General features: G+C 42.5%; 1 protein-coding gene across 1 annotated transcript; it reads right to left on the reverse strand.

The window, feature by feature from the left end:
• Positions 1-909: 909 nt before the first annotated feature.
• On the reverse strand, positions 910-13,495 carry ZNF285 (zinc finger protein 285). Its single transcript, XM_069456900.1, has 4 exons — positions 13,473-13,495; positions 9,509-9,562; positions 5,010-5,136; positions 910-2,558 (listed from the first exon to the last, which is right to left on the reverse strand). The coding sequence occupies exons 2-4, from the start codon at positions 9,521-9,523 to the stop codon at positions 910-912; spliced, it is 1,791 nt and encodes a 596-aa protein (XP_069313001.1). The 5' UTR covers positions 9,524-9,562; positions 13,473-13,495.
• Positions 13,496-13,912: the final 417 nt, after the last annotated feature.

Below are 13,912 nucleotides of genomic sequence, written 5' to 3' on the forward strand. Positions count from 1 at the left end.
ATTTGATACAGACAAGATCCTCTCCAGCAATGCTGTGCCTGTTTTCTTTCCCATCAACTTGTATTAATATAAGAATGCTCATTTTCCCATTCCCTGCTGACACAGAGATTTTTTTAATCTTTCACTATAGTCCACTTGATCAGTAAGAAAATGACACTTCAGCAATGGTTTTATTTGCATTTGAATGGCTGTTCTGTATACAAACCATGACTAGCAGGAAAATGTAATGCAAGAAAAACTAGGAAAAAAACCATGATCCAAATGAAGAAACCTATATATCAACTAAGACAAAAAAAGCATTGCTTTTGAAGATAAAAAAAATACATTGCAAAGATATCTTCTCCTCTCAAATCCATCTATAATCCCAAATTACATCACAATTTGGGAAGGAAATTGACAGAAAGAGTACCCTCTCAAAATCCATTATTATACAGGACAGCTGAGAAGAAAGAAGACTGCATAAGTCTGCTTCTGATAGTGAACACTGTTGTTCTACAAGTTGTTGCTCACTTCTGTAAATGTTAGTTTTTATTCAGTTGAGTATCTTTCTAGTGGGGACTCTCTAAAAAACCTGAAAGACTCTGGCTGGACTGAAGATCTTACCATACTCAGTCCCATTAGAATTTCCTTCCTGGGAATATCCTTTAATGGAAATTTGACTTCTAACTATTGCCACTGCCACAACAATCACATCTGTCACTTAATTTGCCACCGAAGCATACAGCAGTTGATGGGAGCTTCATGGAAGTTCTTGAGATCCACAGTGGTTGCCTGGCATGGTCCAGTGCTGCAGGATAACATCAGTATCCCTATCTTTTCCTCCTCCAGCCCTCCCAAAGGCTGATTAATCCTCTGTCATCAGGGATAGAGTGGTTTCCATTTTCCTAAGTGAACCCTGACTTGCTACATTTATGTTTCTGTCCTCTCGTGCAGTCTTGGATGAGTAAGAAAGTCTGAGCTACAACTAAAACCCATGCCACGCTCATGACACGTATAGTGCGTCTCATCTACATGCACTCTCTTATGAGCAAGAAGATACGAGTTACGACTGAAGCCCTTACCACATTCTTTACACTTATACGGCCTCTCTCCGGTGTGGACTCTAAGATGAACATGAAGATCTGAATTCCGACTGAAGCCCTTACCACATTCATCACATTTATAGGGTTTCTCTCTGGTGTGATCTCTTTGATGTAAGTGAAAATAGGAGCTATAACTAAAGCCCTTACCGCACACTTCACATTTGTATGGTTTCTCTCCCGTGTGAACTCTCTGATGAGTGTGAAGGACTGAACTGTATGCAAAATCTTTTCCGCACACGTTGCATTTGTAGGGTTTCTCGCCCGTGTGGACTCTCTGGTGAATGTGAAGGTGGGTACTTTGGCTGAAGCCCTTTCCACACTCACCACATCTATAAGGCTTCTCCCCTGTGTGCAACCTCCGATGGACTTGAAGAACGGAGCTTGAACTGAAGCACTTGCCACACTCACTGCATTTGTAGGGTTTCTCTCCAGTGTGGACTCTCTGATGGACGAGAAGATTGGAGCTCTGATCAAAGCCCTTCCCACACTGTTGGCATTTATAGGGCCTTTTCCCTGTGTGGACTCCCTGATGAATACAAAGAAGTGACCTAAATCCAAAACCCTTCCCACACATGTCACATTTGTAGGGCATCTCCCCCGTGTGGACACGATGATGGTTGTGCAGGGAGGAGCTGCGCCTGAAGCCCTTGCCACATTTTTTACATTTGTAGGGTTTGTCCCCTGAGGGGACTTTCTGATGTGGGGGAAGGCCTGCGCTCTGTGTGCAGCCCGTGGCCCATTCATGGCACAAATAAGACATCTCACCAGAATGGGCTTTATAATGAACAAGGTCTGGGTTCTGACTAAAGTACTTTCCATGCTGGTCACATTCATAAGATTTTTCTCCTATGTGAGTGCTGTGACGAACACTAGGATTTGCATCATCTATAAAGTCCATCCCATAGTTATCATATTTGAGAGGTTGTGGTTCTGCATGGGCCACATTGTGTTGTTTCACTGTTGATTTCATACCCAAGGTTTTCCCGCAGTCGTTACATCTGCCAGGTTCCTCCCCTTTCCACTCTCGGGAATCATCGTGATCGTGTGAGGTCCGATTGGAGCTGTCATCACACTTAGCATATCTGTACAATTTCTCTTCCATGTGAATTCTCTCATATCTTCCCTGGGAACGCTGGGGCTCAGTCATTATGTTGGCTTTCTGCCAAGATTCTGGGGTGAGGACATGTGTCAGGCCTTTCCAAGCTGTGACATCTTGATTTTCTAAATGAATGGCCTTTACTACATAGTTTTCATTTTCAGAAATTTGAAGAGACAACCCTGCCCACTCTTCACAGAGGGAAACATCTCCTGCTAAATAGGAAGGACACTGTCCTTGACAATTCATGACATAATCCTGATTCACAGTTAATTCATGGAGCCTTTGTTTCCAAATCTGCCAGCAGTGGAGCACTTCTTGCAAGAGGTAACTCAACCCTTTTTCCTGAAGATTCAAAATGTTGTTTTTAATCCCATCTCCTGTGAGAAGAAAGAATTTGGCTAAGAGAACAAGTAGATTATCTGTTCAGAGGTTTTGAGAAAATGAAGGAGGACAGCGTGAGAAGTTGTCCTTGGCTTCTGTTCACTGTGAAACAACTAGAACCACAGTAATTCTTACCTGTGAGATACCAGTTAGAAATCAGGTGTTGCAGGGACATCAAAAGAAATCTTGTTAAGAATTTATAGGCCAGGCACGGTGGCTCATGCCTGTAATCCTAGCACTCTAGGAGGCCGAGGTGGGAGGATCGCTCGAGGTCAGGAGTTCGAGACCAGCCTGAGCAAGAGTGAGACCCCCGTCTCTACTAAAAATAGAAAACAATTATCTGGACAGCTAAAAATATATACATAGAAAAAATTAGCCGGGCATGGTGGCGCATGCCTGTAGTCCCAGCTACTCGGGAGGCTGAGGCAGAAGGATTGCTTAAGCCCAGGAGTTTGAGGTTGCTGTGAGCTAGGCTGATGCCACGGCACTCCAGCCTGGGCACCAGAGTGAGACTCTGTCTCAAAAAAAAAAAAAAAAAAGAATTTATAAAAGAAGATATTTACCTCCCTGCTGTAAGAGTAGTCAATAAAAAACCTTTAATCAGTTTGCTACAAAATGTATGGGAAAGCCTTCCCCATGATTTATAGAGAATATACACATATATATATATTCACACACATACATATAAATAATACATATTAATGGGGTGTTATATGTTGGGCATAGTGAGACACAAAGGGTCACAAGAACCTTCCAAAATACTATATAAAAGTTTTAGAAACAAGCAACAAGTCCTGTCTCCTGATAACGTCTCTTCCTTCGCATCACTGTCATACAGGATAGGTCTATCACGTACATTCGTGTACAACCTGCACAACCGTACACGGTGGACCTAAAGCAGTAGTGGGGATTGAAAGGAGAATAATATTGTGAAATATGGTCCTGGGGTTGGAGGGGGACCCACATGTACACATCTGAGACAGGCTTTAAGAGACACTCTTTTTATTTTCCCTGAAGTTCTCTGTCTTCATGAAAAAATAAAGTCCTTAAGATCTTGTAATCCATTCCCTTAACCCATTTTAAGTTACTGCAGAATCTCAAGTAGCCATGACTATGAGAATGAGGAGTGAGGAATGCGGCACTAGCCTGGCACCCAGGAAAGCAAGATTGTGCCGTAACAAACAGGACGCTGAGGCAGAAGAAGGTGTTGGCATCCTTGGCACTCTAAAATTGGCTTCAAAATGGCATGAATACCAAGGTCAAGTCCATCTACATATTGCTTCTGGTTCAAGGTAGTTTCTGAGTCATTTTATTGAAAGTGACTTTAGTTCATAAGGTGGTATTAGGGAAAGGGAGATTTTGAGTTGCCCAGAATGGGCTTAAAGCAGTAGTTTCCCAATTGTATTGTCGATAATCCACAGTACAAGAATTGACATTGTGACTTGGTGTGCACATACATAGAAATAGGCACAGACTGTTGACTAAAACAGAAGTCTTATCAGTTGATACTTGATTTCCTATGTGTAATGCACTCTGATAAATTCTTTTGTGTTTTGTTCAATTAATCTATTTTGCTTTTTAACAACTGCTGGTTATGACACACTAACTCGATTTCAGGACTTACCAATGGGGTTGGATCCTGCAGTTTGGGAAACAGCTGCAGGGATATGCAGATTTAGGCAAAGAGGCCCTGTGTCTATAGTCTAGACTCTAGACATAGTGGCACTTCCATTTCATGTGGTTATTTATTACAAACACAGGGACTAAAGCCAGATTGGGAGGGCTCAAATCCCAGTTCTTCTTACAAGCCGTGTAATCACAGGCAAGTTACTTACCCACTCTGTGCCTCAGTTGTTTCATTTATAAAATGGAATATAATAATAGCAACTATCTCATAAACTAAACTGAGGTGACACAAAGCTGTGTATGGGCTGCTGAGAAATCGAAATGAGGTTAGACAGTTAGCTAAAGGTAAGCAAATAAGCTACCATTTCGATTACACTTACTACAGTACTATTACAAGTGTCAACCAAGCCAAAGTTCTCCTTTGGATCCTTGAACACTAGTTTTTCCGAAACATTGGTTTTTCTCCAGGAGCAACCAAGGGATCAAGGCCCGTGTTGGTAAGTGAAGTTTACAGTGTCACTCTGCGAAATGTGAAGAATGAGAGCCCACAGGTGCAGGAGGGAAGGGGGCTCACTACCTGCATCAGGTAGGGTGCAGGGTTTGGGGAGAGCTCCCTCACCCACACTTCACATGGGGCCACACGCTCCTGCTTGTCTGTGAAAGCTCATTAACTGCAGGGTTCTCACCTGCACATGCCTCGCTTAGGAGTTTTCTCTCCGGTGGCCAGAGTTTCTCTCTGTGCTCCAGCTGGAATAGTCTATCTGGTTTGAAGCTGATGATGTGAGGAAACAGGTCCAGTGGTTTGACGCTCAGTTACTCACCCACTGAGATGAGGTTCCGGAAGTTCTCCAGCATCACATCTTGGTACAGGTTCATTTGGGCCTTGTCCAATAGTGCCAGCTCTTCCTCAGTGAAGACCACAGCCACGTCCTTGAATGTCACACTCTCCTAAAACATCAAGCACATGACACATCAATCATCCACACAAAGGATTCATCTTTGGGTATTTGGGCTGCCCTAATAAAACACCATAGACTGGGTTGACTTAAACAACAAAAATTTATTTCTCACAGTTCTGGAGGTTGGGAAGTCCAAGATCAGGGTGCCAGCAAGATATGTTTCACTACGAGGGCTCTCCTCTTGGCTTATTGACAGCTGCCCTCTCACTGTGTCCTTACGTGGTACACAGAGAACAAGAGCGAGCTCTCTTGTGTGTCTCTTCTTGTAAGGACACTAATACTATTGGATCAGGTTCTCACACTTATGACATCATTTAACCTAAATTACCGCCATAAAGGCCCTATCTCCGAATATAGTCACACTGGAAGTTAGAGCTTCAACACATGAATTCTGGGAGACACAAATATTCAGTCTATCATTTGACAGTTGGAAGGAAAGCGAAGTTGGAAGCTGTGCTAATCATTAAGTCAGTGTTTTTCTACTCCAAATGGTCACTTTTAAAACACACTTTGTAAGGCAGGAGCTGGGACTCTGTAATTCACACTTAATTAGCCAACTGGCCCTGTGCAAGGCTCTGACACTGAGGGCCACCAGAGAGCTTCTGCAAGGCTAGGGGAGGAAGAAGGGACTTGTTCCTTTCCTGTTCTTATACCACCCAAGTAATGCTGCTTTACTCTGGCAGAAACAGCTCCTTTCCATAGCAATAGCTGACTGCACTTTGCTTTTCCAACACTTGCAGAACCAGTTTCATTGTGCTCCCCTCACAAACACCAGAACCAGCCAGCCAGTGTCCCCTCATCAGAAGTCTGGGTCCCCAGCCCACAGGGCTCCTTCTCAGCAACACCAGCCAGCTAGCACCCCACCCTCCTGGGTCTCGGGTTCAGCTCCAGAGGGCCCTTCTTCAAAGTCTCAAAGTCCTGATAATTCGGTCTCTTCATTTCCTCAGCCAGGTTGGTAGCTCCTCCCTGCAGTTGGTATTTCCAAGATACCACAGAGTTGTCTCTTTACTCTTTAAGTTAGCTTGGTAACAACTCAATACCTAGTTAACAACTCTTTATATGAAATTCTGTCCGAATAGCTGGTGTAGTTTTTGTCTCTTGAATGGACCCTTTCTAATACAAAAGAAATGAGAGAAACAGAGGAAATTCAAAGTCGTGAGTGGGCCAAGTTTCTCTCCTGTCCTCTCCATTGCCTATGTCACCAACTACCTGTAGTCACGCAAAGAATGTTACAATAAATATCCATGAACATCTGTCTTTGAGTGCTTATAAGAATATTTGCACAGAATAAATCCCCAGACCAAAGATCACTGAATTACTTGGGTACATAGATTTTATAATTTGATTGACATTGTCAAAACCGTCCTCTGAAGAGGTTGTGCAAACACAGGCCCAGTAGTGTTTAGGAGTCCATTTCCCGTCCCACACCAAGACTTGGCATTTTCACTTTTTTATGGCAGATGAATCTATTTCTATCAGATTAAAAGGGATTAAAAAGGAAAGGAAACTAAAAGCATTGGCTCCTGAATTAAAAAAACAAGGAAGGGAAAAGGGAAATTATCAGGAACATTTGCATATCAACTATGTGCTAAAAAAAAATAGTGGTATCAGTGTGAAATTTCTGGAGTGTGTTAACAGAATGTTGAAATATAGAAAAATGCTCTTATTCTTAAAAGATGTAAGTAGAGTACTTAGGGATGAATTATAATGATGCCTGCAGTTTACCTTCAACTGGGCCAGCAAAATAAAATATAGATATGCATGTGTGTATATATGTATACTATTCATATATTTATGTGTCATTATTAACAACTGGTGAATCTAGGTGAAGATTATTCTTTCAATTTTTCTATAAATTGAAATTTCTCAAAAAAAATGTTGAGGGGAAAAGTAATAGCCATCCCCTGACCAAGAAACCAATTTTTTACATAAAATGCTTATATCACTGCCTGTGTCACACTGACCAGAGTTAAATGTTTACAGACATGTTCTCTCAATAGACTCTGTACCTCTAAAGCAGAGCTTTCAAACCAAAGCTCTAAGAAGTAACAAAGGATTTCACAAAGAATTTGTTACTGACAATTGTTTAATTCCCAAAACCTGACCGTAACAACCCTCTGCAGGGATTGTCACAGGATGGAGGTGCAAGCACAGTCCAAAAATATTAATAAACCAAATTTATAAACCAATAAACACACACAAAAATCTTAAGATCTTTTCCTCCGTACACAGCACCATCTATGAAGTATGCTTGTAAAACCTTAAACCTGAATCTAGTTAACCATCTAGGGCTTCCACTTACAGGAAATACTGTGGGTAGAGGAATACATTGAAAGAGACCAAAAAGAAGCAAACAAATTCATCCCAAATACAGGAAAGTACACAGGACAACGAAGTTGGTTTCTACAACAAGTCAATAGCAGATGGACATAGAGGGGCAGACTTCTCTAGATTAAAAGAGATTACAAGACATAACAACCAACTAGCATATGCAGACCTTGTTAAGACTCTGATTCAAACAAACTGTTAAAAAACATTTTTTAAATAATCAGGGAAACATGATTATCTGGGTATTAGATGATATCTAATTTCATTATCTCATTGGTCCATTTTTAAAAGAAATAAATACTGATGGGGGTTTCTGCCTCTAAATCAGAGCTCATTAAAAAATGAAATACATAGGAGTATGTAGTAAGTTAGATCGCTGCTTAGAAATATTCTCTTCCACACTCTCCAATCCCACTAAAGGACCAGAATGTATTTCCTTACCCCTTGGCTTTGGATTTGGCCATGTGATTTACTCGAGCTATCAGAATGAGGCGGAAGTGAAAATGTACCAGTTCTAAGCCTAGGCTTTAAGAGATCTTACATGTGTCCACTTGCTCCCTTTCCCCTCTGCCATCATAGCAAGAACACAACCAAGCTAACCAAAACCATAGTTGCTTCCACCAGCAGAGTGCTTCCAAATAAATATCCACAGCATTAGTTTTGGGTCCAGACTACAATGGTTGAGGAAACTGTTATAGGAGGCTGGAAAAATGGTGACCTCGGTGATGTCGTGGTGAACATTTGGTATAAACTTTTGCTGGCAGTAATTTAGAAGACAGACATGTATCTAATGAATCTGTGGGCTTGGGCAAGATGGTTTTCAGGCAGAAGGATGAAAGTGTGAGCTCATTTATTTTAGTTGCATATAATAAGGTACTATACAAAAGTGATGACCTCAGAAGAAAACCCAATACAGTGTGAAATAACATGCTATCCAGCATCTTTTAAAAAATACTTTGGAAAGAAAAATAAAAAAGACATACAGTAAATAAATGTGGCAAATGTTAATTGTTGAAACTGCATAATGGATACTGTCAATGTAGGTTCATAATACTATTTGCTCTTTTTTTATTTTGGTAATTAATTTTTTTCATGATTAAAAGAAAATCCTTGTTCCACACCCTGATGGTCTTTTTGATGTGTCAACTTGGATTGGCTACAGTCCACAGTTGTTGACTCAAATACTAATCTAGCTGTTGCTGTCAAGATACTGTGTATCCAGCCCATAGAGCAGCAGGATAATAAAAATAGAAAGAGAAAAAAAGAATAAAGTAAAAAAAAAAAAAGATATTTGGTAGATATGACTAAAGATCATAATCAGTTGACATTAATGGAGATTATTCTAGATAATCCGGGTGGGCCTGATTCAATCAGTTGAAAGGCCTGAAGAGCAGAGCTGAGGCTTCCCTGGGAGAAGATGAAATTCCACCTGGAGACAGCAGTTTCGTTCTGTGTCCAAGAGTTCCAGCCTGCCCTTCGTTATGGGCTACCCTACAGATTTGGGACTTGCCTGGTTAGCTCCCACAATCGCATAAGCCAATTCTTTACAATAAATCTCTTGACATATATCTCCTACTGGTTTTTCCCTGCTGGTTGAACTCTTACCAATACATACCCATTCAAATCTTGCTACTTCTGTGAACCAGTGCCACTCAGAGTGTGGTCATGTATGAGCTGACCATGTGCTCGGATGCTGTGGCCATACAAAATTATTATAAAAGTTTCTGAACTCTTACTCTTGATTCTGTACTTATCACTCATGGAGCAGTGACAAGCAGTTCACAGACTTGCACCGTTATGTGAACCACACTTGGAGTAACACCAACTAGTCATCTTGACATCTCTGAGTCTGTTCCTTCATTCTACAAGGGGAGTCACACCACCTACCTCCCACACTTGTTATAAGCAAGACAAAGTATCTACTAATTACATAGCAGTCACTCAAAAAATTCTGACCTCCTTTCAGAAAAGAGAGGTGTCTGGCTCCCCAGAAATGAAGATTATATTTAAAGAGAAAGAAAACTTTAACTTACCTGGAACTTAATCATACTTCCTCTTGGAAAAGGCAGGATTCTGGGGAAGCAGAACTACAAAGAAAAGAGAGTATCCATAAGATCATGGATGCAACAAGTTGTCAATGAATATTGGTTCCTTCTTGTCTGTACACTTTTCTTACATATTCTTCTCTCCCAAGATATCTTTTCTTCTCTTTTCACTCTCAATAGATTGAACTCCCAACTCCTCAAGACATCCCCTCACCCTGGTGCCCAGTCCCAGACCCTTCCTATCTCTCCTCAAGCTTTTGGGTTAAAACCTGCAAATTCTTTTCCTTTTCTCAGACCTGAGAATGGATTGACATCACCTCCATCCTAATTACTCTAGAAAAGAGGCTCCAGAATTGCTGATTTGGAGAGCAATCTCAGGATGACAGGGACGTTCTTCTGTTTCCACTTTCATACACAAGACTTGTTCCTGTAAGGCTGGGGCCTGCGATCTGAAGAATCTGAAGTTGGCTAAGACCTTAACTCTTAGCTTCCAAAACTCTCTCTCTAGCGATCACTCTAGCCTCTGAAGCCCCACAGCTTTTGCAAATATTGACAATACACCTGTGATGTATAAGGTACATCCTCTGCTCTGGAAATGCTCACGCTATACTAAGTTACAAACTCTCTCAGTTTGCAGGTAGACTAGTAGGTAGACAGAGACTCTCTAAAATTGCCACTCCATATACACTCAATGCCCTTCCTGTCCTGCTTGTATTAGTGGATTCTCTCCCCTGCTAGCTTCTGGTTGGGTTCAGCCAATGGGGAAAGCCAGCAAGAGAGCCAGGGAAGAAATAAGAGTGAAGTCAGAATATATACTCCCTCAGATTTTCCCCTAGAGGTTGCTTTGGCCTGGCTATGTTCCATATCCCTTGACCAAGGGTCATGGCCCCTGTTAGGCAGCCCTTATCTCGTAACCCTTTCTCTAGGTTGGTGACTGCTCCCTCCTGTAGCCCTTCAGTCCTAGGGGGCAGCAAGTTACCAGGCTATTACTAGCTCTGGGATATTGCAATATCCTTCCTTGATTACCACAACCTGCTTACACCTTTGTAATTGTCCCTTTATTAAGCTCTTCTCAAGTTACTCAATTTGAGTGTGCTGTTCATTTCCTGCTGGGATTCTATCCGATAAACCCTGCAAACACAGTTGCCTTTGCAGAGAAATTTATTCTATAAAACTACCACTTTAGGCACTGGAGAAACTCTGAATAGTAACAAATAATAGCCAAAAACTATGTTCCTGCTCTCGCAGATAGTGCTCCTCAAACTATTTGTGATAAAGGAGCAGTTTCTTATCATTGTTATTGTTAATTTCAATCTGTCAGGGACTGACATTTTGGTAAGAGACAGTAAAAAGAAATTACTAGAAAAAGGAAATTAGGAAGCCATATAAATGAAAGCCCAATATTTGTTATTAGATTAATAAATCATACAAATTTTTAAACATTTACACTCAATTCTGAAATCATCCGGTCACACACCCGTAACATTTAGTTCTCCAGCTGGAACCAGTCCCTCGTCTACCCTCTGAATTGCAGCTCACAGGACTATAGAATCAGGTTAATAGGATACAAAATTTCTTTTTCGTAAATCCTTGGATTCTTTTCTCTCCTTTCTTGCCTTTAAGAGAGAGCATTAATCACCCCTTATTTGGGGCTTCAACAGAGAATTAACTCATCAGTTCAATGCTAATTACATAATTTTACAATAGTTAAAACCCGCCAAGAAATACTCTTTCTTTCCCATAAAAAAATACTATAAATATTGAAAAAACAGCCAAGCTTTGGTCCTTTATTCGCTGTATCTGGTAAAGATCCTGCCATTTAGCAAGAAACTCAATCAGTGTTTCTTGACATTAACAAATGTACAAATAGAGTCAGCTTTGGGCCAGGCGCAGTGGCTCATGCGGGTAATCCCAGAACTTTGGGAGGCTGAGGCACAAAGATTGCTTAAGGCCAGTTCAAGACCAGCCTAAACAACATAGTAAGACCCTGTCTCTACAAAAAAAAAAAAAAAAAAAAAAATTTAAATATTAGCCAGGCATGATGGCATGTGCCTAAAATCCCAGCTGTTCAGGAGGCTGAGGTGGGAAGATCACTTGAGCCCACGAGTTCAAGGTTGCAGTGAGCTATGATTGTGTCACTGCCCTCCAATCTGGGCAAAAGAGCGAGACTGTCTTTAAAAAAAAAAAAAAAAGAATTGGCTCTGATACATTAGGTGCATGTGCAAAGACACAAACACACAAGGCTCTCCACTTCCAGAACCAGTTTTCACAGAGCCAACAATGGGACAGGTTCATTTACAAGCACACATATACACACTTGCACCCACACATGTACACACATATTGTCGGGGCTTTGGTTTCCTGGATTTCTGGTTTCAGGCCCTTCCTGCCTGTATCAAGTCAGGGCCCTGGAAGGCACCAGATGGCACGTTCAGATTTGAGGGGAGTTTAATAAACAGACTACTTACAGTGGTATAAGCTGGATATAAGGAAACCATAGAGAAGGCCCTGCCCTGGGAGGTGACAGGCAGGTGCCATTACTACACCTGGGCCTAAACAGGTAAGGCGAGGGAGCAGTCACTGGAGTCTGGAAGAGAGGGGCCTGTTTGGAAAGGGCCACTCAACAGGAACTGTGACCTTCACTGAGAAGGGCAGCCTGCCTGTGATGACCCTACAGAGAGAGAATTGGGGGACCAGATGCCCCAACTCGCTTTTCTCCTCTCTCCAAATTCTCCTGTTGGAACTTCCCATTAGCCAAAGACAACCAAGGTCAGAGGGCAATGGCAATGCCCTTCTCAGGGCAGAGAGCAGAGTGGAAAACCTGGAGAGTGGATCTGGAGGTGGGGAACCAAATATTTGTGATACACGACACCTCAAGATCCTTGTTTTCCCCACCTGCCAAAGTCCACACAGTTCTCTCCCACAAATGCCACCCTCATCTCTCAACCTGGTAACCACTCTGACCCGAGTCACTGCTCAGGAATGAGACTAAGTGCCCATATCCACCTCTTGGAGGAATGAGAACCTAGAGGAAAAGTGCAGCTGAATCTGGAACTGCAATTGCCCAGAAACGCAATCAGAAATATAAGTTCCAAGCCCTCCTCAAAATTCTGCTTCCAGATGCCTGGCTCTTTTTCCCAGAAGTTCAAGAGGTTGCAGAAATAGGGAGACAGACTAACCTGAACTCTTCCAAATGTGCCTAGCAACCTATGTAATCACCTGGGAAACAGGATAAAGACCATTTCTTTTGTGTGTGTCAGTGCAAAGGTCATGTGATCATGTCAAAGTTGTATGTATGTGGTCTGTGAGTATCTGAGCCAAAGGAATCTACAGGATCAGCCTCAGCTATAAGGTCCTGTGCAGGGCTGCAGACAAGTCTGTCCCTAGCTCATGTGATGCCTCTGGAAAAATTAGGAAAACAAATCCCTTCCTCGAGGTTCTTTTATTCCATCTGTTGGAAACTTGTTACACTGATTTTACGAGAACAAGGCACTTTTACTACTACCTGATGAAAAACTGTGTGTGTGTGTGTGTGTTCTACAATTTGAATGGCATACCTTAGATATGCCATGACTCCCAAACCCTGAGTCAACGCAACCCTGTCCCCGCCCTGATCCCTAGTGGCACATCCCAAGACTGACCCCGAACTCCAACCCGTGGAGGCACAGCCCAAGCCACTGTCACGAAACGTGAAGATGCACTGTTTGTATCAAAACTGGGGCCCACGCTCTCGCCACCCCATCCCCAAACCGAGCCCAAGCTCTCCCCACCCTATCGCAGGGAGGCTGGGCCGGAGAACCTCCCCAGGAGGCCCTTTCATCGGTCACCACTCCCTGCTTCCAGCTACTCCTACTCCAGTAGACAGGGCAGGGTCACAGCTGCACACCCTCCACCTCCACTCCGCTCCACCTCCACACGCCTCTGAGAGGGGCGCGGTCCCGGCAGAACTCACCTTAGCATCCCAAACAATGTCGCCCGCAGCGTCCGTCCGAGACCACGGCGCATGCGCACGAGAGCCGGCGAACTACAATCCCCAGAAGCCCCCGCGCTTCCGCTGGGGCCGCACGAGAGGCTGCATGGAGGAAGTGGGGGGTGGCGCTAGGGCCACTTGGACTTCGCGTGTTTATCTAAAATAATGGCTGTCATAATAGCGATAAAGTAACAGTGAAATGTTAAAATAAATCGCTTCCCACACGTGATAAAAAGAAAGGGAAAGACTCAATGTTTTACCACCTGGAAAGGAGCACTGTTTACCATTTTAGTGAAGATCCTAATAGGTTCTTATTCTAGTCTATAGCCTTTAATTTTATAACCACGCAACTTTTCAATTAAAAGTCACTTAAATGATTTCCCCCCAAAGTTTGTTTCTATTTAAGGGCACTCTGGAAAATC

Source organism: Eulemur rufifrons, chromosome 24 (genome assembly GCF_041146395.1).
Source record: "Eulemur rufifrons isolate Redbay chromosome 24, OSU_ERuf_1, whole genome shotgun sequence".
In the NCBI taxonomy this organism is placed as follows: Eukaryota; Metazoa; Chordata; class Mammalia; order Primates; family Lemuridae; genus Eulemur; species Eulemur rufifrons.